At 36.2% G+C, this 23,148-nt stretch overlaps 1 protein-coding gene across 1 annotated transcript; it reads left to right on the forward strand.

The window, feature by feature from the left end:
- Window positions 1-1,726: 1,726 nt before the first annotated feature.
- LOC136031760 (ankyrin-3-like) lies at window positions 1,727-22,264 on the forward strand. Its single transcript, XM_065711492.1, is given in 4 exon segments — window positions 1,727-1,871; window positions 12,269-12,390; window positions 18,109-21,222; window positions 21,225-22,264. Coding segments are annotated over 2 exon segments (3,984 nt in total). The 5' UTR covers window positions 1,727-1,871; window positions 12,269-12,390; window positions 18,109-18,166; the 3' UTR covers window positions 22,153-22,264.
- Window positions 22,265-23,148: the final 884 nt, after the last annotated feature.

The following is a 23,148-nucleotide window of genomic DNA, read 5'->3' on the forward strand; positions in this document are numbered from 1 at the left end:
CAGGTCATTAATAGTAGAGCATAATTTACCCAAGCTTATTAGTTAATTCTAAAACTATTCTGATTAGCTTCTTTTATCATTAACATTTTTTTATTTTTAAAATTTATTTATTTAAAACATTTTAATCAACTTTTAAATTCTTTCGTTATTAAATTATGAAGCTCAATTACTACCAGCATTTAATTATTATTCTTCGATTGAGGATTTCTTATTTTTAATAACTAGAATAAAATTCAGGGCCATTTTTTTAATCAGCACCGGAGCCTGAAAATTTTTCTAGTTCAAATTTAGCAGCAATGTCTTTGCAAATTGGTGCCGATTTCGTGAATTGGCATCGAAAAATATACGTATGTCCAAGCCTTAGTGCATAAGAATGGTATTAAACTATTACATATTCCTTGATAATACTAAAAAAATTCCTATATTCCTCATTAGTCTTATTGGAGGTGAATGGAGTTCGTCCAAAAGGAAGCAGACCCTGTCTACTGACCACGTGCCTCTGGATATGGGGTTTCTCCCCTAACTAAACATCACGAACAGGACGGCCGCAACCTCATGTGGCGGGTGTAGCCCCCCTCTCGGGAATCTCAATACCTAGGTTTAACCTGTCTCTAATCAGATTCCAGGCCTAGGGTCGGTTGGGCTAGTGACCCTCCCTCCCCGAAAATTAAGTGCTATAAAAAGTGACAACATAGCTTCGGACCCGGATTCCCTTTTAAGATCTCAACCATCGCGTGTCAACGGACATGCTGACATGCGTCTTCTGTCATGGAAAGACGGAATCGTCACCTCTGGCGAAAACCAAACATCAGTCGTACAACGAAACTGCGGGTCACACTTTAGTCGGCTCTGTGATGCTGTACGGAGCTGAGACGTGGCAATCATCAGCTGCAACCCTCAATAAAATTGACGTATTTCATGCAAAGAGCCTAAGGAGGACTGAGGGCCTACGATGGTCCGACTTTGTCAGCAATTAGAAGCTTCTTCAGCTCACAAAGCAGTCTCGGCTTTCGAGTTAAGCAGCCGAGCGAACCTTACGATGGTTTGGGCACCTGCTTCGAATGACACCACATCTATCCGCAAAGACAATCTAAGACTTCTACCCTGTCAAAACCTGTTGGAAGAGACCTCATGGCCGACCGAAGGAACATTGATCCGACAGCCTGTCCGAATTTTTGACGATGGCGAACATCAGACAGGGCGAAGACCAAATACTCGTCATGGACAGAAGCGAATGGAGGAGGCAGACATCACTGTATACTCCAAGCAGCGCCCGGCAGGAGACTTAAGTCAAAATAAGTTAAGTCTCTTTAGTCAACAAAATTACAATCACTTTAAAAAACGAAATAAATGATGAAAGGAGAAGAAGAATTATTTTTTAAACGGCCCCTTGACATTTTGGCACCTTTTTGAGCGGTTGAGCATTGAATTCTTTAGATCCATACTTTCTTAGGGGGGAGGTGAGGCGGTGTAACTTTAAACGAGCATATGGTAACATTAGCAATAACTCTAATAGCCTGGGCTTTTATTTTAAGGGAGATTACCCTACTTTAGAGAGAAATCACTTCATTTAGGGACAAGTGTTTTGAATCTAAGGATTCAGGGCAATCTGCGTAAAGTAAGGATTTTCAGGGAAAGTTCGATTTTTTCAAACCAAAGGCTGAAAAATTCTCAAACCATTGCATTTCGGGGATGGTCAATTTTTTACTAAAGCAACACTGGCTGACGTTGCTACAATTATCAAAATTTAAAAAAGCTGAAACTCTATTGGTGATAGAATAGAACTAAGTGACCTATATCCCTTGCTTGCCTTAAGACTGAAAATAAATCTTGCCCTTAATCTACCTATACACTGTAGGAATCACAAGATGGTAAAATTCTAATTTAGGTATTTTTCGCCTACAGATTGTTCCTAGGCCTAGTACCCAGCTGACTAACTGTATTTCACACAGTAGGCAGTACAAAAGCTTGGTTCAATCCTAGTTTCTTCAGTGAGTTGTTGGTAGTAGATGTTAGCTGTGGAAGTTGTAAGTTTAGGAAAATGAAACTTCCAGGGATGGATCTTCAGACTAAAGTTAGTCCTGTGAAAGTATTTTGAAGTATCTACCTCCACTCTTTCTCCCTCTAGAGGGAAGTGACTTTTGGTGACCTTTAAAATCTGATAAACTCTAGTTCAGCTACTTTTGCTATCTTTAAAAAGGGATTAGGTTTGGAAAATAAAAATTTCAGCAATGAATCTAGGGCCAAAAATATATTTTGAGTAGGTATTGCCAAGCTTCTATGTTATCCCTCTTCTGGTTTTTAAGTCTTAGAAGTTTAAAAACTTGATCTATTGAAAATTTGACCAAACAATGTATTACCTTTGTTTTAAGTTGTCAGTTTCTCAGTCTCTGGTGTTAGTTTTTAAAATATAATTTTTGTTATTGAGTAGAATTTTAAGCCATATCAATTGTTTTTTTTTCCAAATTTAGGATGTATATTTACAGATCATTGAAACCTCATAATTTGGGATTGAGCAAAGTTGTGAAGCTGAAAGTAGTTTTCTTGTACTTATAACACTAAAATTTCAAAGGTAATCAAAGAGCTAGGCCCTCTAGAGGAAGAAGGACTGCCTGACAAGGACATACTTTAGTCTCTATTCCTATCCCTGAAAGTTTCATTTTCCTAAACTTATATTACAAAAGTTACACTGTGCAAAATAGATCTTCTGCTTAAATAAAGGACAAGAAAACTGTTTATAGCTTCACAACTTTGCTCAATCCCAATTTGTGAGGTTTCAAAGATATGCAAATACATAACCTAAATTTAGAAAAACCCATTGATATGGTGTAAAATTCTACTCAAATGAAAGGAATTGAATTTCCAGAATGAAAATCAGAGAAAAAGAAAGCTAATAACTGAAAATTAAGGTAAAACATTGTTCTTTCAAAATTGTAATAGGTATAGACCCTGTGAATTAGGAAAATTTCTAAGACTTAGAAATCAGAAGAGGCTTAACATAGAAGCTTGGGAATACCTTCCCAGAGTATGTTTTTGGCTGTGGATTTATTGCTGATAATACTGACATTTTTTTGAAGATAGTAAAAAAAAACTTCTGTTTCTGACTGACCTCTGGTTGACAGGCAAAAGGTAAGCAAATCATAATTTCACAAGGCTAAAATTTTCTTTCAGTGCTATAAATTCCCTTCTATAATAAAGTGTTTTGTCAAGCTAGGTTTGTGGAGAAACTTTCTTTGTGTCATTTTTACTTTGGTTAGTCCCTCCTTTGTTATAATGGCATCAAAGTAAAACTTCCAGTGAAAGAGTTATATCAGAAATTTCTTTTTCTATTTCAAGTGGCATTTCAAATCTTAAGATTATCAAGCCATGCATGCTTTGTTTTGATTTTTGCAAACTTCAACAATGCAACCATTGCATGTTTTTGGTCCATCTTTATATCATGCTACAAACCTAATTTACACAATATATACATGAGATAATTTAAGTTAATTGATTATACATATGTTAATGCTCATGGACAGATCCAACACCATTTCAAGTTTGAAGACAAAATTTATGACATTTTGGCTTTGAACCAAGAAATAGAAGAAATTTGATCCAAAATCTCCAAGTCTACTGTTTGCAAGATTTCCTTTTTGAACAGAAAAGTGTTGCCTCTAGAAAATAGATATAGAATAAAGGTCACAGGCAATGACTGATGTTGCTTAGCTTCATTTGGGAGATGCCCAAGTTGAAGACCTGTCAGTTGAGTAGTACTGGGTGAAGAAAGTCAGTCTGAAGACTTCCAGTGGTGAAATCAAGTACTGAGAATTGCAAAAACGTATATTGCTCATCTTGTCTTTACTTTTAGCAATGTACAGGTTGAGTATTTGTTAACCTTAATTTGTACTTCAGAGCAAATTAGTTGCAAGAACTGTGCTGCTCCATAGCTAATGATGGCAATAGATCTTGTCATTATGTTAAGGTCAAGTGACAAACCATCAGAATTAGTGAGTCCAGGAGAGATGCAATTTAAGCTCACTTGGTAATGGTGATCACATGGTAGGTGGGTTCAAGAACCATTCTCCAGCAATCTAGAGTTGGCACCACCACACAACAGCAACTTCAGATCAAAATGGTTGGGTATGACAAACTGCATCATCCTCCAAGCTGACTCTATTGTCTTCCAAGAGTGTTATGGTAGTGAAGGCTGGGAGGGGTTTCCCCACTAGAATCTCCATGGTTGGACCTCCCACTCCTTGTCAAGCCTCTTTTCAAATTCCTCAGGCAAGGTTGCGGAAATTGTCTCTTGGCTTAGTTGGCTCTAATCATTCACCACTTCCTGGCTAAAAAACCTCATCAGACCTTGGTGTTAACAGTGGGTTTGAACAACTTTTTGGAAAGTCCTCATGTTTGTCCTTTGTGGGGAGAGAAGGTGAAGAGTTTCTGTTCTGATTGCTGGAGGTACCTGTTGGTGAGCATTGTGTCATTATGCCTATGCTGAAAAACAAGTGTTGGGAGGTTAGCAGATTGTAATCTACTGCAGTAGGGCTGACTGCATAAACTGTTGATGCATTTGGTGGCTCTCCTTTGGACACTTTCAACAAGCTGGATGTCACTCTTGTAGAAAGGACCAGCAAGACAGGAACTGTCATCCAACAGGACTCCTAGGTCTCTACCACTACTAGAGGTTTAGTGTCCTGAAATTAATCAAAACAAATATGATAGTCTTGAAAATGAGACAATAGCCTCACTTATTTGAGTGGTTGAAAGTGAAGATAAGACTTTATTAACTGTCAGCATAGTGAAAGCTGTCAATGGCTTCAAGACAAAGGCAAAGGCTATATGCAATGAAGTGCTGGAGATGATGCTTAATTTAATTTTTTATGTGTCAGTGGTAGTGGAAAAGATGTTGTGAATATTCTTATCTCAATAAAGAAATAACAATGTGATATCCCTTTTTCTGGGGAGAAATCAGAACTAAAGACAAGGAATTTTAGATAAAACTGATATAAAAATAAGGGAAATCAAAATCGAGAAGTGGAAGCACTGCCAATAGCATAAAGCTTGAAGCTCTTCAATGCTGTTGAGATTTCAATTATTCAATTAATTTATTCAAAAGAAACACAGAAAAAAATACAGAACTTTAGACCCCCACAAGAGCTCTTTGGCCTATGACAGTTGGAGACTAAACATAACATTAAATAATAGCATTAAAATCAAACAGAAGGACGAAAAGAGAGAAAAACAAAATAACAACAGCAAAAATTACTATGCCAATCAAAATAAATGAATTAAACAAATTGAACAGGAAAAAGAAGGGAGGAGAGAACTAACTGTCTAGGCACAAGAGGTGGTTGGTTAGCTCTTTTTTAAATTGTCCATAAGAATGACATAAAAATGGATTAAAATCTGATCTTATGGTTTTGGTTTTCTGAATGAAAATATCTATGTCATTTCTGAGAGAATAAGAAACACAAGATTAATTTTGTAGTTCAGAATTTAAAAGATATAATCGCTTGAAGAAGTTAGGAAGGAGTCCATGAAAATACTTAACAATGAAACAAAATAAAATGTATGTGGATTGACCATCCTATAGATTCATGCCGAGCTGGTCTGTCACCTTAGACGCTAATTTATTTGCTCTGTTATATATTTTGAAAACAGGGAAGACGAGAATGTTGATAGCCATACTGTTGGACAGTTTCAAATATAAGGCTAATCAGGGAAACAATGACAAAGCTTCAGAAGAATTCTTAGGTTTCTGGAGAGCTTAAATTTCACAAGAGTATAGTGATGTTTGAAAGAAAGACTTTTGTCCAACAAAATACCCAGGAATTGAACATGTCTATCAAGAGGACGAGATATATCACCATGAGTAGTAGAAATAGTTTGAACCAAAGGACAAGAAGTACCTCATCTAGAAAAAATAAGTAGACTAGATTTAGCTAGACTTAAGGCAAGGCAATTTGCATCAAACCAAGCAAAGGTTCTTTCTAGAACACACTACACTTTCTTCATAAGGGAAGAATCTTTAATTTTTGAACACCCAAGAGTACTATCATCTGCAAATGCAAATTGCACTGGGTCTTGAGCTGCCTCACTAGGTGGAACAACATTGTGATCACAATTACTACAGCAATTTTGTTTAGTTTGTTCAGGTACAGCAATCAAAATATCATTGACAAATAGAAGGAATAAAACAGATCCTAAGATGGACCCTTGAGAGACACCAAAATCAACATGGAATTGATCTTGAAGCCTAGGGTTAATGCTGATAGACCTTTCATATAAATAAGTTTCAAACCAATGATAACTGTTTCCCCCTATCCCTATGTGTTCCATTTTGGAGAGTAGGATGGTATATGATATGCTGTCAAACGCTTTTCTGACATCAAGGAAAATTGCAGCTGGAATTCTACCTCTATCAAGTACCTTGTGAATGAACTTCAGCAAGGCCATGCAAGCATGTTCTGTTTGAGTGTTTAAGGCGAAAACTAAACTGATTGTTATGGAAAAATTGTTTTTTTTTTATTATCAAGAAACGACAAGAGTCTAGAGTACATACACTTTTCAACAATTTTACTAAAGACTGATAAAAGAGAAATTAGTCAGTAATTAGAAAAATCATCCTTAGAAACACCCTTATAAAGAACAACTAATCTGGCAGATTTTAGGGCACTAGGAAAAGTTCCTTCCAACAATGATAAGTTAACAAGAATAGTGAGAGGATATGGAATAGAGGGTAATATAAACTTTAAAGCCTTGGCAGGAATTTTGTCAGGTCCACAAAAGGAAGATCCTATTAGCTCAGAGACGATTCTCAGGACTTCAAACTCGGAAACAGGATATACAGCCATCGATATTTTATAATAAAGACTGAGGTACTTTTTTAAGTCACTGGTAGAAGACGCACTTACCAAAATATCTTCAGAAACTGACTTCCCAATGGATGCAAAGTAAGAGTAAAATTCATCCATTATGACTTTACTATTATTTACTACTGCCCCATTAAAAATTAGTTTATTTGGCAAGTTATTACTTTTGAAGTTGAGATGAAGAACTGTGTTTATCAGTTGCCAGGTTTCTTTCATATTTTTGCTGAATTTAGAGAACATCTGGGAGTGATAAATATGCTTGGCTTTACCAATTAAGGAATTCAATAAATTTCTATATTTTTTTATAATTTTCATGATGATGAGAGTTAGAGGACTTGAATGCCTTCTACAAATCGGTCCCTTCTGTACTCTTAAGAAGAGCTGCAGTCATCCAAGGGGCACAAGGGATGGAATGCCTGGAGCTTTTAGCAGCTAAGTTTACACAACAACTATCAACAAAGACCTATTTGACCAGATCATAGAATTGATTGAAAAGACTATAAACAGACCGACTTGATTTGGTGAGAAACTCCCAGGAGGTATCAGACAATCGAAAATTTAAACTGTTCAAGTTGATGATGTTGGTAGCAGACTTTTAAATTACAAGAAGTGGAAGGAACTGAAGATAGACCAGAGAATGAATAGTTTGTAGTGCATGGAAAATGGTCAGAGGTGTCATAAATGATAAAGAAGCTCAAATTAGACATTGAAGTAGAAAAAATATTGTCAATTAATGTGGCAAATGTGTCATTAACTCTAGCAGGGGCTAAAAATTCATAAGAGGTTGTAAATGAAGTTTTTAACAGGTCAATATTGAAGTCTCCTAAAAGGATAATTTAATAATTACTTCTGCATATTTCAGACATAACCTTGTCAAAAATGCATAGGAAAGAAGGTATTGACCCACCTGGTGTGCAGTATAATTCTCCAATGATAGTTTTCTTGCTATCAATAAAAATTTCAATGAGAACAAACTTAAAAATCCATCCAAATGCTTACACAGATCACTACGCAAAATATAGCCTAATACAGGTAATCAGCAATATAAAATGCTAATCCATCTTTTTTCTCTCCATTCTATTTACAAACTCCAAGTTATAACCAGAAATATCTAAAAGTATATCATATCATTGCCTGTGTGGAGAAATATTTCACGGACTCCAATAATCTGACGGGAACAATTACCTATGAGAGACTTCAAATTATTTAGAGAAGGACAGAGTCCTTGAATGTTTAAATGAAGAATGGAGAAATTAATACCAGAATTTACATTTTTGGTCATGTCATTTTTATAGACACAATTTGCAGTAGAATTACTAGTCAAAGAAGAAATGTTAAGTGGTGTTCTGATGAGTCATCAATTAAATTTAGAACATTTAGGAGAGTCTTCTCAAGCAACTTAAATTGAATAGGAATACATTTATCATAAATAAAGTGATCATCATCAACACCTGGATAGAATTGAAGAGGAATGTGCAGAAAAAGGAACAATGAACAGATAATTAATAGAAAAATGATATGTGCAATGATTAAAGAGTAGAATCGTGGTATGAAAGAAAAACAAAAAATCATTAACAATGTAAAAACAGTGAGCCCTATCTCACAAAGCTGTCCTATATCACAAAGCTGTCAAGGCCAGAAGTTTGGAAGAAAAACATAGAAACTGTACAGATTAAAAGAAAGAGAGAGAATTTAGTAGCCTATAGTTGATCCATTGTATACAGAAAAAGAATTCAAACAGAAGAAAGAAAAAGAAAACTGGTTTCAAGGCAGGTAGAGGGGAAAATAGTGAAATTTTTGGGAAAACGCTGAAAAGAAAGAGATAATTAAGTAAAAGCAAGATTAAACGTATCAGGAACATATAAGGAGCATATAGCAAACATGGAAAGAGCATACAAAGAACACACAGAAAGCATTCAAAAGATAGGGCCAAAATTGACTGATTAAAGTAGTGGGTAGAAAGATAGCCAGAAACACACCAATAATACAACATAGCTGCATAAACAAAATAAAACGCGGACAGACAAATGGCAAGTAAACAACAACAAGAAGGAAATTTAAAGCACTGAGAAGTACACTAAGCATAATTAGCATTGAGACTGGCAGGCACAGATGGACCAGCACAACCAGTATCACCTTTAGTCGCTATCTTATGGGGACTGGTATGATCAGTTTTGACAAAAAAGTTGCTGTCTACTTTCCAAGCATTTCTTAACCCTAGCTTACTCTTAGCATAGGAAAGAAGATTGAGTCTATTCTTAGTCAGGGACTCGTTCACTGAAATTCGCATGCCCTTCAAATTCTTTCTGTTTTTCACAATGGTTGATCAAAGCTTCAGGTTGGAGAAAGTAGTGACGATTGGACGAACAGTTGGGTTAGTTTTCCGACCAATCCTGCAGGCTGAGATAATGTCATCAGCTACCAGTGGGATTCCTGGGATTTCAAGCTACAAAACCCAAGAAATTTGTTTTCTGTATTTTCCGGGATCGAAACGTCCTTGTCAAGTCAAAACACAATAATCTGATTATTTAGAGAACTCTGCTTAATAGTATTGTTCTGACAAATTAATTTGTCCTCTTGGCTCCCTGAAATTTATTTCCTCAGTGAAACTCTCCATGGAAACCCATCCCAAGCACAAAGTCTCCCTCCAAAAAATGTCTAGATACTTTCCTATTACAAATACTATACATGAACAATGGGCATATTTCAAAACTTACAGGCCTCTCCCTATGGGCTCTGGGGGGGGGGGTTGTTACCCCTAAAAGCATGGTAACGGCATATTTCAACTATGCTGAACAAAATGAATATCTCAAAATTTTGATTTGGCGACTTTTGGGGGTAAAATGGGTGTGGGAGGGGCCCCTTCCTTTGGCCGATTTTTCTAGCAACTAGCCCCCTTAGGGGGGGGCCTTGTTGCCCTCAGATCTTTTTGGTCAATTAAAAAGGCACTAGAACTTTTAATTTTCGATCGAATGCACTCCCTACCGATCTTCTAAGACCATTATTTTGATAAGATCACCCTTGGGTAATAAAAAGTAGTAAAAGTAAAAAAAACAGGCATCCGCCATCTTATTTGTGGCAAAAAATACTAAATTCCAAATTTTGCCTATAGGATTTCGAAACCTCTAGACCAGAGTTCTATTATATGCTGAATCTGATCGTGTGATTTTCATTAAGGTTCTAGGACTTTCAGGGGGTGTTTCCCACTTTTTCAGAAATCATACATATTTTCTCAGGCTCTTATTTTTTTATGGGTAGCAGTAAACTGGAAATTTCTGAAACATTTGGGATCAGCAGGATCAGATGATTCTTTTTATGTAACTATTGATATCAAAATTCCGTTTTTTAGAGTTTTGCTTACTAGTGAATCGATTTGCTCCTTACTGACAGTTCGTTAGTACGAACTTGATGTAGAATGCAAACGAGGGGAGGGCGAAGGAAAAGATTGATGCATAATCACCAGGGCCCTAACCAAGAATTTTGTTTGGGTGGGTTGCTTTTCTAGGGTGAGGGTACAAAAAAGAAACTTTAAAAAACATCAAAAATGTGAAATTGATATTTAATCTCTGTTGATTTCTGGTCCACGCAGCTATTATGGAAGTAAAGGGTAACATTTACCCCAAAATGGGCATTCCCTATATCAGGGGAACTGTCCCTTCCTCAACCTAATGATCTTAGAAACTTTGGAGTGTGCTTTTTGTGTCAGAAATTGAGGGTTCTAGTCCTTTTTTATAAGTCGGAAGTGATTGGAGATTTTCTTTGGGGGGGGGGTCGGACCATGAAGATAGGGCAAGGGGCTAGCCCCCTTGTTTTTTAGTGGGGTGGAGGTTCAACATCAAATACACACTGGGCAGAATCCAGTGTTTTTCACATGTGAAGCTATCTGTCATTTTGTGGAAAAGCCTGGTTTCTAACTTTGAGATCCCAACACAGTCCTCGCAAGACTACTGGACACTAAGGCACAATATTACTCATCATGTTCAATTCCAGTGTTGTGACACATATCCTCATTCTTTTCAGAACTTAGCTAGGTCTTCTTTGTTGATGGTTTGAACAGCATTGTCTTTTCTTCTTTTTGCTCTTTGAATGATAATATACTTATATTTTAAGGGGCTACCGGAAAAATGGTCCCTAGTGTATTAAATAAATTCCAACTGAAAGCAAGGAGCAACATTAAAACTTAAAACGAAAAGAAACTATTACTTATATGAAGGGGCTTTGCCTCCCCCTCAACACCTCGCTCTTTACGCTAAAGTTTTTTAGTACTTTTGAAAAAAACCTTCTAATGTTCCAATTGAACGACCCTTGTGTTTTAGGAGTCGTTCTTAAAGAATATGGACAAAATTCAAATTTTAGGGTAAAGAGCGAGGTGTTGATGAGGAAGCAGCCCCCTTCATATACGTAATAATTTCTGTTCGTTTTAAGTTTTAATGTTGCTCCTTATTTTGGATTAAAAAAACTTTTTTTTATTTAATTTCTGATCGTGTTTTTAATAATCCCAGGAAATCTGACCTCACCTACGTGGAGAAACACCCTCCCCACAGATATATCCTCTAGACAGTCCAGTCCTGGTGAAAATTTACCCGAGACAATTACCCTTAACTACTCCACGCGTAATTTTGAGACGGAAAAGAGAAAGCAAGAAATATAAAAGAATTTTTATAGGAATTCTGGCAAATTCCCTTAGTGTATAATTTCCTATGACAAGTTCACCCCCCTGGAAAATTCCCTCACCGTGGGAAGTCCCCTCTTAAAAAACCCCTAGGAAAAAATTCGTCTCCCCACCCAAAAATGTATGCATGCTTCCTAAGAACAAATATTTTTGCAGATAAAAGCTTCCTAATATAAACACAGATCCCTTATCTTTTTTTCTGGCAAAAAATATACAATTCCACATTTTTGCAGATATAAGCTTGAAACCCTTATGGTTGGGTTCTCTGATACGATGAATCTGATGGTGTGATTTTCATTAAGATTCTATGACTTTTAGGGGGTGTTTCCCCTCTTTTCAAAAAATAAGGCAAATTTTCTCAGGCTTGTAACCTCTGATGGGTAAAACTTAATTAAATTTATATATTTGAAATCAGCATAAAAATCTGATTCTTTTGATATATCTATTGGTATCAAAATCCGTTTTTTTAGAGTTTAAGTCACTATTTAGCCGGGTTGCTCCTTACTTATAGTTTGTTGCCACGAAGTGTGTGAAAAGATCTGCTAAATTTTTGTCTTCTGCTTACTTCACACCACAATAAAACCTGTCGTAAACGCTGGTACTCAAATCACCTTTACTCAGCAGTATCCAGCTGATACCAATATAGCTCTTCTTGGCTGTTTCCACTATGCTCAGACTGTTAAAAAAATGGCTGAATTCTGATAAAAAATTTGGCAAATAATTTTTTTTTAATTTTCAGTTATAGTTGGTAATCTTGGACCAGCAACCATGAAAGACATGAAGTGTGAACGCTAAATCCCACTGGAAATAAGATACTGAATCAAGGACTGGAAACAAGATACACAAGAAAAATACCCCGAGGTAACTACTATAAAATAAGACTTATGGTCTCTATATCTTGGAAATAATACAAAGCAACGATGAAAACGGTCTTTAACTCAGAAATAAAGACGATCTTATACAGTTCTAATTTTATATATTCACATGTTTTTTCTTTTGCCATACACAATTCTAAGTTGTGTAATCTACCTTACTTTTTGTTATCCTTGTTGAAGTATGAGAATTCTAAGAAGTAGAACTAATAGCCTTGGAGATTCTACACGAATGTACCCCCTTTACAATAAGAAATAGTTTACATCCTAAAGTTGCTGCTTTTCTAAATGAATTTCTATAATACAAGTCATGAAACAGTGGCATACTACCATTATATTACCCTACTGATGCTATTTTATAATACAATATTCACTTTTCTACTGTACTTCTATGCATACTGTAAAAAATAAATAAAAATAAGATGTTTGAGATTCAACAAAAAGAATTTGTTCGATTGGGACAGTAAAAATAGAATATATTTGTGTTGCTTAGGTTACTGTAAAAAAGAATTGGTTGAGATTCATTATAAAAAAAATTGGTTGAGATTAACATTGGTCCACAAAGAAATTGAAATTTTAGTAGCTGAGAAATGTCAGAATTTTAGCCAAATAATTCAAGAGTTTATTGGAATTTCCTAATCATTCTTTAATTTTGAGAAACAAAATTTTTGGATTTCAATATTATTATTATTATTTATTTAAAAACCCGTCACACAAAAAAAAAGCAAAAGACGGAGCAATAAACGAAAGAAAAAAAAGGAGAAATACACACTGAGCGTGAAGACAAACACTTAAAAAAACACAACAAAAACATCTCAACCTCTTTCAAACTGCACGATATAAGGTGATGATACAGACATACAAAAATACAAAGTTTTGAACAAGACGGAGAAAAAGAGATATAGAAAAAAAGAAAACGAACAAACAACAACAACATAAAAAGAAGAGGCAGAGACTACTGAAATAGTACAGAATACCATTCCTGGGCAGTCACATTCACTTCTTTATTGTGTTTAGCTATTACTCTAGCTACCGCAATGTTCGGATCAGCAATTTTAAACTCACGGATGATTTTTGAGCTGCTTTGCCAGGGTGGAAGGTGGAGTAAATATTTTGCAAAGCGGAAGAAGATTGAGCGAATTTTTGTTTGGTCAGTAATAATTAACAGTTTCCAAAAGGGTGAAATATACAGAATGAGAGGGAGAGCTATTGCATTGAAAGGGCTAGCTAGCAAATGCCGGTTAAATTTGAACTTGCAGGAAATTATTGACGCATAAGATGCGGAAATGCGGCGGGTTAAATATTCAATAAGGAGGTACCGGGTATGGCGTATGGATGAACCTATAGGGAGACCAAGACAGACAAGGTGATCGACAGGTTGAACACAAGAATTCCCAAGTTTGACTGAATTTATTAGATCGCTCATCCAGTTAAAAAGGACTATTTCCGACTTATAAGAATTGAAAATGTAGTAAACATCTTCCGCAAAACGAAGTGCATGACAAATTTCTGCAGAATAAACATCCAAACATAGATGTATCTCAATGTCAGGAAGCTGAAGTGATTTATGTAAAAGGTGGAAGCGACTACGAATCTTGTCCAGAATAAAATCTGACGAAAGCATAAATAATTCCGAATTAATTTTCAACCAATCGCAAACAAATTGAGAGCCTCGGATATTACAATGGATGGGATGAGGAACCAACTTTTCTATTTGGAAAGAAGAAGCTATTGGAAGATGGTCTGAAAGCTGGAATTCGCACTTCTACCCGGTTAATAGCAAGATCAGAGGAAGCTGCAACATGATCCAGGTTCGATGTATGGGATTATGTGTGTATATAAGTAAAAACAGATTTTTTTTTTTTCAACAACATAAAAGAAAAATCACCAAAAAGGCCTTTAATCAGACTAGTCCTCATAGATAGTTTGGAGCCTACTTCACTCAAATCGCAATTAAAATCCCCTACGATTACACATTGAAGCCCTAAACGCTTTTAGGTTTTCCAAACAGGATCCTAATTTTTCACTTGATTGGGCAAATAGACGCTCAGATTCATCATTGTCGTAATTTGTTGGTAAATAACCATTAATAAATGCACAACTCTCAACCCTAATGGCTAATTGATGATCACTTGCCTCAAATAGACTAGACCTAAGTGATGACGACACAAAAATCCCTAAACCTCCGGAGGGCCCTCCTCTGGTATTAAGTCTTTTTGTGGAAACTCAGTAAGACCTTGCACCATCTAATCTCATTAGATTTGTACTATGCTTTGTCAAAAAATGCTCTCGTACGCACACAACTTCATACTTCGCAAGTAGCGTGGTCAACACTGGTAGTCTATTCGTGAAAGAACCATTTATATTCCAAGATAGGAAATTTATCACAGAGGTCATTGGCTCGCGGTTTTGCGGTTTTTAGGGCCGTTAATGCTGTAGCACGTATGGCCTGGAGCTTTACAACTTACACAAACAGGACTGTTCTTACATGGGGATTCAGATTTTAACTTATGGTCACTAGCTCTGCATTTTGAGCACAGAGTAGTGTTTGTGCAGTTTGCTGCAAGGTGGCCAGTCATATGGCAGTTAAAGCATCGACGAGGCAAAAACAAGCTCCTGGGTGGCAAGTCGCTCATGGCCGATTTTCGTTGATTCTTGAAGGAACTGATCTAAGTCCATTTTTTTATTTGAAATACACTTTGAATGTGCGTGACACACCACACTTAGCTGTTTTGATGAATTTTGGGATTAATTCCTTCAATGACGAGTCGACAAGTTCGTTTGGTACTTGTTTAACAACAGCAATAAAAGCAGGCTCTTAGTATAACATTTAGAGTGGGGTCAGAACGCTTTGCCTTTTCAACAATTAGACTAGCGGTTTCTTTAGACGAGATGACAAGTTTCCATTCATTCTCGCCACGGCGTAGCTCAGATACATCGCTGCCAGGGCTAGGACAAAGACTGTCTATAACCGCTTGGTGCTCAGTTGGGCCTTTTAGCTCTTTTGAAGGGTTTTTTAGTATTGCAGCATACGAGGGCTTGGGCAATGAGTCATGACCTTGGGGCAAGACCAGTGACTGGTCTGAGAGGCTACCCGAAGGGTGAGACGCGTTTGCCAGAACGCTGTCCAATTTTCGTAATAGCTCATTGACCTTGGACACAACTATAGCATTTACGGCCTCTCCTATAGTTGGGACTTCACATGGACTAAGAATAACAAATTTTGGGACTTTTACGTTTGGCTTGGCTGAAGCAACGAAAGTTTTACACATGTTAAGAATATTATCTTTGTCTTTAGGTGAGTCACCATTCGGGTTGTAACACTTAGTTCGGCATAGAGAACTTTCTTTGCTTGGATTGCGATCAAAATAAGCGACAGCTGCCTTTTGGACTAACTCTTGCATAAGTCCATCAATTAGAGGTTGGCTTAAAAAGTTCAAAACAGGACTCAAAATCAATTTATCTTCCATTTCACACTGTTCAAATGCTTTCTCAAATTAACCTGCCGCACTTTTTTTTCTTTTTTTCCGTCTCTCCTTCCCTCTTTTTTCTCTTTTCCTTCTTTTCCTTCTCCTTTTACGTTCAATTTAAGTCCTCAGAACATCAAATATGTGAAATCAAGTATGTAGATGTTGACACCTTGATAAACCTTCACACAAGTTTTAATTAAAACTGATATTTTGCCAAATATTACGAGATCTAGCAAGTGGGATTAAAATTCATACCTCAGACTATCGAGTATGTAAAGATGAAAAATAATCCGATTAGTTTAGCTAATTGGCTAACAATGAGCTAATCGGGTTCCAATACCACTATTGAATTTTCAAATTTTTGAAAAACAACAATGCTGTATTTTATCTGCCTAGTTTGACTACCCAACAAACGTTACAGGTTCTTTTTAGATTCCTATTTTGTTAAAATAAACACGTTGGATTTCTTTGAGACACTTTAATTTGATATTTCAGTTGTTGAATCGGATCATGTCTTGTTTTTTTCTTACTAGCTTTGCTGAGTCTCTTCAGCCTACTCTTAAGTTTAAGGTGCTACTGGTTTATATTCTCTGACTAGTTCTGTTCAAATCTCTATGCCTAGTGTCGGACTTTCAGTTCTTTTTCCTTGGTTTCACGTACTAGTGCTACTTAATTTTCAAGCTTTACAGTAATATTTTTGGTTCTAGTCAATTAGTTTCCCGTCCTAGTCTTTACCGCAAAATTTAATACTAGTAATAATTTACAAAAAACAAAACAAAATGCAACAAAGTAATTTTTCAGTAAATGTAGGCGATTTGCTGAGGTCTCTATTCAACTTCTTAGGTTTACTGCCTTACAGCCTCACTTATTTTAGACTTATAGGCAAGCCAAAAAAATTTTGAAATCTGAGAATGGTGTTTTCCCCTCCATCCAATAGACAAATCTGAAATGTAGGCGAAATTACTCTGAGGCACAAATAAGACAGAAGACATTCCTCCACTCCCTTTTCGTTTCTTTTTAAGATAAACAGGACACAAAAGTTCCAATAATTATGCCACACATTCTGTTGTCCTGAACGTCTCCGTAGTTTGGTGCCATAAAATGGCAGATATGTAATTTTACTCTGGCACAATTTTTTAGGTTAATTAAAAAGGGCACCATAACTTCGTTTAATTTCGTTTAAAATAAGATTTTTCTACCTGAGTGGTTAGCGCTACAAACTTGAAAATCAGAGATCAGGGGTTTGAGTCCTGGTGTTGCTGGTTGTTTGGTTTGGAATGGGGTCAATGGTATGAATTTGTAAGCTCAGATAGAGTGAATGTGTAACCCAGCTCTAAATAGGCACTTGGGGAAATCTTGGTGAAAAACACTGGTGTTCAATGATTTGCCCCCAACCATATATTGCACTCCCAGCCAAAGGCATCAAATCGGAATATCGGTACCTGTGCTGAGCAGACCATCGGTCATCATGAGAAAAATATTTTTTTAGTTCTCTTGTTTACTTTTAGGTCTGCAAGATAATTTGCAGAATAAATAATTGAATAAATAAAGAAACTCGCATTCAAATTCTTTGTTTTGGAAATAAGACGATTCATGGTGCAATTTTTAGTTGGCTCCTTTCTCTCTATGGAATGATTTCCTCTTTTTTCAAGAATCAGGTAAATCTCAAAATTTTCATTGGATGCAAACGTAGTGAATTCTATATATTAGCTCTCAACATATTTTTTTCATTTACATGCTGTTAACGAGCACTCTGTTTTCAGAGATTTGATTACTGTTTATCCGGGTCAATCCTCTCTTACAGTTCATTACCGTTTGTTGAGATTGTTCCTGTCTTAAATCATCTTTCATGTAAATGTGAAGATCATGCTTTGTTTTCTCCATGAAACTTTTTTGTATTGGATTTGCATAAACACTAAATTATTTTGATTCATCACCAAGTTCACACTTGCTTTTCAACTTTCCTTGATAGATTAAAAAATGGAACCAAATATTGTAAATTCAGATAAAAAACTAACGCTTTACTGAAAACACAAAACAGACGCACTGAAACAGGAAGAAAAACAAAATCCTAAAATGAACTGGAGAAAATAAGAAAATAATTCATAAAGCTCCCAATATTCTTTTACTGGCCATGAAATCGGTAAATTTCACGACAAAGTCTCCACTTCACTTTACACTTTTGTCAGAAAAGCTTAGTTTAAAAAAAATTAATTTTGTCCATCGTCTTTTTGCAGATAACCAGGAGTTGCACTGCGAATCACAGGTGAAGAACAATATCAAGGAATTATCACAATGGTTTTGAATAAAGAAGCTGACTTATATGCTAAAAATGAAGATGGGTTCACTTCACTGCATATTGCAGCCAAAAAAGGTCTTCAAGAAATTACTACAATGCTTTTAAATAATGGAGCTGATGTGAACATCAAAACAAAAGGTGAGATGCAGATACACTTCACTCCACTGCACCTCGCAACTGACGGTGGACATCTAGACATCATCAAAATCCTATTGAACAGAGGGGCTGATGTAAATGCCAGCACAAAAGATGGAACGACTGCACTACACTTCGCAGCTATGAAACAAAACAAAGAAATCATAACAATTCTATTGAATGAAGGAGCTGATGTAAATGCCAGCACAAAAGATGGAACAACTGCACTGCACTTCGCAGCTATGAAACAAAACAAAGAAATCATAACAATGCTATTGAATGAAGGAGCTTGTATAAACGCTAAAAGAGAAGATGGAACTACTGCACTACACATTGCAGCTCAAAAGGAGCATCAACAAATTGTCATTATTCTTTTGAATAAAGGAGCTGATATAAATGCTAAAAGAAAAGATGGAACCGATGGACTGCACATCGCAGCTAAGACAGGACATCAAGAAATTGCTACAATGCTTGTGAATAGAGGTGCTGATGTAAATGCTAAAAACATAGATGGCGCTACTGCATTGCACATGGCAATTCAAAACGGACATGAAGAAATTACCACAAAGTCTTTGAGCAAAGGGGCTGATATAAATACTGCAAAACAAGATGAAACCACTACACTGCGCATTGCAGCTGAAAAGGGACGTCGAGAAATTGCCAAGATGCTTTTGAATAGTGGAGGTGATGTAAATGCTAGAAAAAGAAATGGTATCACTGCATTGCACATCGCAGTTAGAACACGACAGGAAGAGGTTACCGAACTACTTCTGAACGAAGGAGCTGATATAAACGCTATATATGTAAATATGCTGCAATATATAAATGCTACAATAGAAGATACAACCACTGCACTGCACATTGCAGCTGAAATAGGTCATCGAGAAATTGCCAAAATGCTTTTGAATAGAGGAGCTAATGTAAATGCTAGAAAACGAGATGGAACCGCTGCATTGCACATTGCAACTCAGGGAGGACATGGAGAAATAACCCAAATGCTTTTAAATAAAGGAGCTGATGTAAATGCTAAAAATCAATATGGAACCACTGCACTGCACATTGCAACAGAAATACAAAATAAAGAAATTACTATGCTGCTTTTGAATAAAGGAGCTGATGTAAATGCAGAAACCGAAAATGGTGCCATTGCACTGCACAATGCAACTTATAAAGGACATGAAGAAATTACCAAAATGCTCTTGAATGAAGGAACTGATGTGAATGCTAAAACTAAAGATGGCACCACCGCATTGCACAATGCAACTAAAAAAGAACTTCAAGAAATTATCAAAATGCTTTTAGATAAGAGAGCTGATGTAAATGCAAAAACCGAAGATGGAACAACTGCACTGCACTTCGTAGCTATTAAAGAATACCAAATGCATGCGTATTATGAACTAATGAGATTGAGTAGAGAAGCTTGTGTAAACGCTGAAAAATATGGATATGGGAAAGAAATGGAAAGCATGAAGAGTTTTAATAATGCGAAAACTAAGGGGAAAATTGCTGCTCTGCTTCTAAGTAAAGGTGCCGCCGTTGACGCTCAAACTCGAAACGGAGTAACAACACTTCAGGCTGCTGTTCTAAATGGATACGTAGAAGTTGTTGAAGTACTTTTGCAATATAATGCAGATGTTAATTTAAGATGGTCATTTAATGGAATGACAACACTTCATGTTTCTGTTTTAAAAGGATATAAAGAAATAACCACTATGCTTTTGAATAAAGGAGCTGATGTTAATGCTTTTGAGAAAGAAAATGGAACTACTGCACTTCACATAGCAACAAAACAAGGACATCAAGAAATGACCATGTTACTTTTGAATAAAGGAGCTGACATAAATGCCAAAACAAGAGACAAGGCATCTTTTGAACAAAACGAAAGTTACTGCACGTTACTGGACATTGCAGTTCAAGAAGGTCACCACGGAACTTCCACAATGCCTTTAAATCGTGTTTTCAAACCTTTGAGAGTGGCTGTAAATGCTAAAAACGAATTTGGACGCACTGCACTCCATATTGCAACAAGAAACAGACATTTAGAAATTATCACTCTGCTTTTGAATAAAGGAGCTGATTTAGATGCTAAAGAGCAAGATGGAACCACTGCACTACACATTGCAACAAGTCAGAGAGATGTAGAAATTACCACGCTGCTTTTGAATAATGGAGCTGATGTAGATGCTAGAACTCAAGATGGAACCACTGCACTGCACATTGCTGCTCAAGAAAGTGCCACAATACTTTGGAATAAAGGAGCTGATGTAGATGCTAGAACTCAAGATGGAACCACTGCACTACACTTCGCAGCTATGAAACAAAACAAAGAAATCATAACAATGCTATTGAATGAAGGAGCTGATGTAAATGCCAGCACAAAAGATGGAACAACTGCACTGCACTTCGCAGCTATGAAACAAAACAAAGAAATCATAACAATGCTATTGAATGAAGGAGCTGATGTAAATGCTAAAAATCAAAATGGAAGCACTGCACTGCACATTGCAACAAAAATACGAAATAAAGAAATTACTATGCTGCTTTTGAATAATGGAGCTGATGTAAATGCTAAAGATCAAAATGGAAGCACTGCGTTGCACATCGCTGCTCAAGAAAGTGCCACAATACTTTGGAAAGGAGCTGATGTAGGTTTTCGAACTCAACATGGAACCACTGCACTGCACATTGCTGCTCAAGAACAATGTCAACAAATTCTCATCATTCTTTTGAATAGAGGAGCTGATGTAAATGCTAAAGATAAATATGGAACCACTGCACTGCACATTGCAACAGAAATACAAAATAAAGAAATTACTATGCTGCTTTTTAATAAAGGAGCTGATGTAAATGCTAAAATCAATATGGAAGTACTGCACTGCACATTGCAACAAAAAGACAAAATAAAGAAATTACTATGCTGCTTTTGAATAAAGGAGCTGATGTAAATGCTAAAGATCAAAATGGAAGCACTCCACTGCACATTGCAACAGAAGAACAATGTAAAGAAATTACTATGCTACTTTTGAATAAAGGAGCTGATGTAAATGTCAAAAATATTAAAGATGAAATTACACCATTGCACTTGGGTGCTCAAAAAGGTGATGTGGCGATTATTGAGCCTCTTTTGAAATTTGGTGCAAATATCAATTCTAAAGATTCTATTGGCAGAACAGCACTTCACTTTGCGTGTTCTCCTACTAATCGTTCCAGTACCTATCTTGCGGTTGTTCCTTTTCTTTTAGAGAATGGCTCCGATATTAACATTACGACTAAGTCGAACAAAACACCTTTAGATGAGGCTCGGACTCGGATGCAGTATGGACATGAAGTGCAAATGCGTGCCATTGTCGCTCTTGAACGCCATATAGTTAAAATGAAAACTGCCGATTTATATGTAAGTGAACAAAATTTACTATCGGTTCGTAACAGCGAAGAAATGTGTGATTTTGAAACAAAATGTAAGAAAGAAATTACAAAGTTGAAGAGTGAGAAAGTTAATCATGCTTGCATATCACTTTATGATGTCTTAGTCATGGACATCAGCTCATTAGCTAAATATGTGAGGAATGAGCATGTAGTAGAGGTTTTAGAATTAATGAGCTATAAAATAAATTTTCCAATATACGCTACTATGATTGAATACTGTTTCAGAAAAAGTCTGGAAAGAAACGAGTTATTTGAACAGGCTCATACGATTTTGTACTTTCTCTTTAACATATATCCTGCATTGCCATATAACTGCAGTGAAAAAATATTCAGTTACCTGAGTAACGAAGATTTGAGAATTTTAGTAAGTAGTTTCAAACCTCTTAGTATTGCAAGCAGTTCTACTACTGTTAATGATTAGTGACTTCCTCTAGCATACCTTAAGCTGAGTTAGATTATATCAAGGAAGAAAAGCAGGATTATTACTTTGACTGTAGATTGTAGTCTTAGTAAATAAAAGATTAGTTCATGAAGTTATGGTATTGTCCTGGAAAATAATTGCGTAAAAGTTAAAGAAAAGGCAAAAATTTAGTACACTCAAGCTGGGTTTTGAAATCTACGATTCATATTTGGCAGGAGAAGTAGAAAATCAGTGATTAATGCTAGGGCTGTCCAGAAAGCAAACTCAATTTGGAAATAAAATTAGAAATTTCAGTTAGTGAATCCTTATTATATACCTCTTAAACTTCGACGTTTTTTATATATTACCCAAAACAAGTTGATGCACTTGTCCTATTTGAAATTCCCTATGAGTAAATATCTGCCACTTTGGAATTTAGCCAATGTGTCACGGTGTTTAAATTTTTAAAACTCCTTTTCATTTTGAAGCAATGAGTAGCAAGCTACTGTCTCATTTATACACGTTATTATCCGTCAAAAGCAAACAAAAGAGACGAAGTACATCACAATACAACAAAAAGAAGGATGGGCCTAGTTATGCGAAAAGATGAAAGTAACTAGGGGTTAAATCTTGGCTATTGGGGTTGATGATGTCCCTAACCTTGCCAAAAGTGCATTTGTTCTTAGAGCAGTATGAGGGTGAAATTTGTCATGCAAAAACACAAGAGCAGATGTCAGACCATGACGATTGCTTGGGTTGCCCTTCTAAACCTTTTCAACGTTTCTCAGTAGAATCCAGAATGAATAGTTGTTTCACGTTCCATAAAATCAACGTGTTACATGGCCCTTGACATCCTAAAAGACCGTAACCGTGACTCTTCTCTCAGAAAGAGTTGCACGGGCTTCCTATAGCTTGCTTGGGGAAGTGATATGTCCCTAATGTTCTGACTGACTTTTTGTCTCGTCATTCACATATGCCACCAATGTCTCATCAGAAATTAACAATCCTCTTCAAAAG

This window comes from Artemia franciscana, chromosome 10, assembly GCF_032884065.1.
Source record: "Artemia franciscana chromosome 10, ASM3288406v1, whole genome shotgun sequence".
Lineage (NCBI taxonomy): Eukaryota > Metazoa > Arthropoda > Branchiopoda > Anostraca > Artemiidae > Artemia > Artemia franciscana.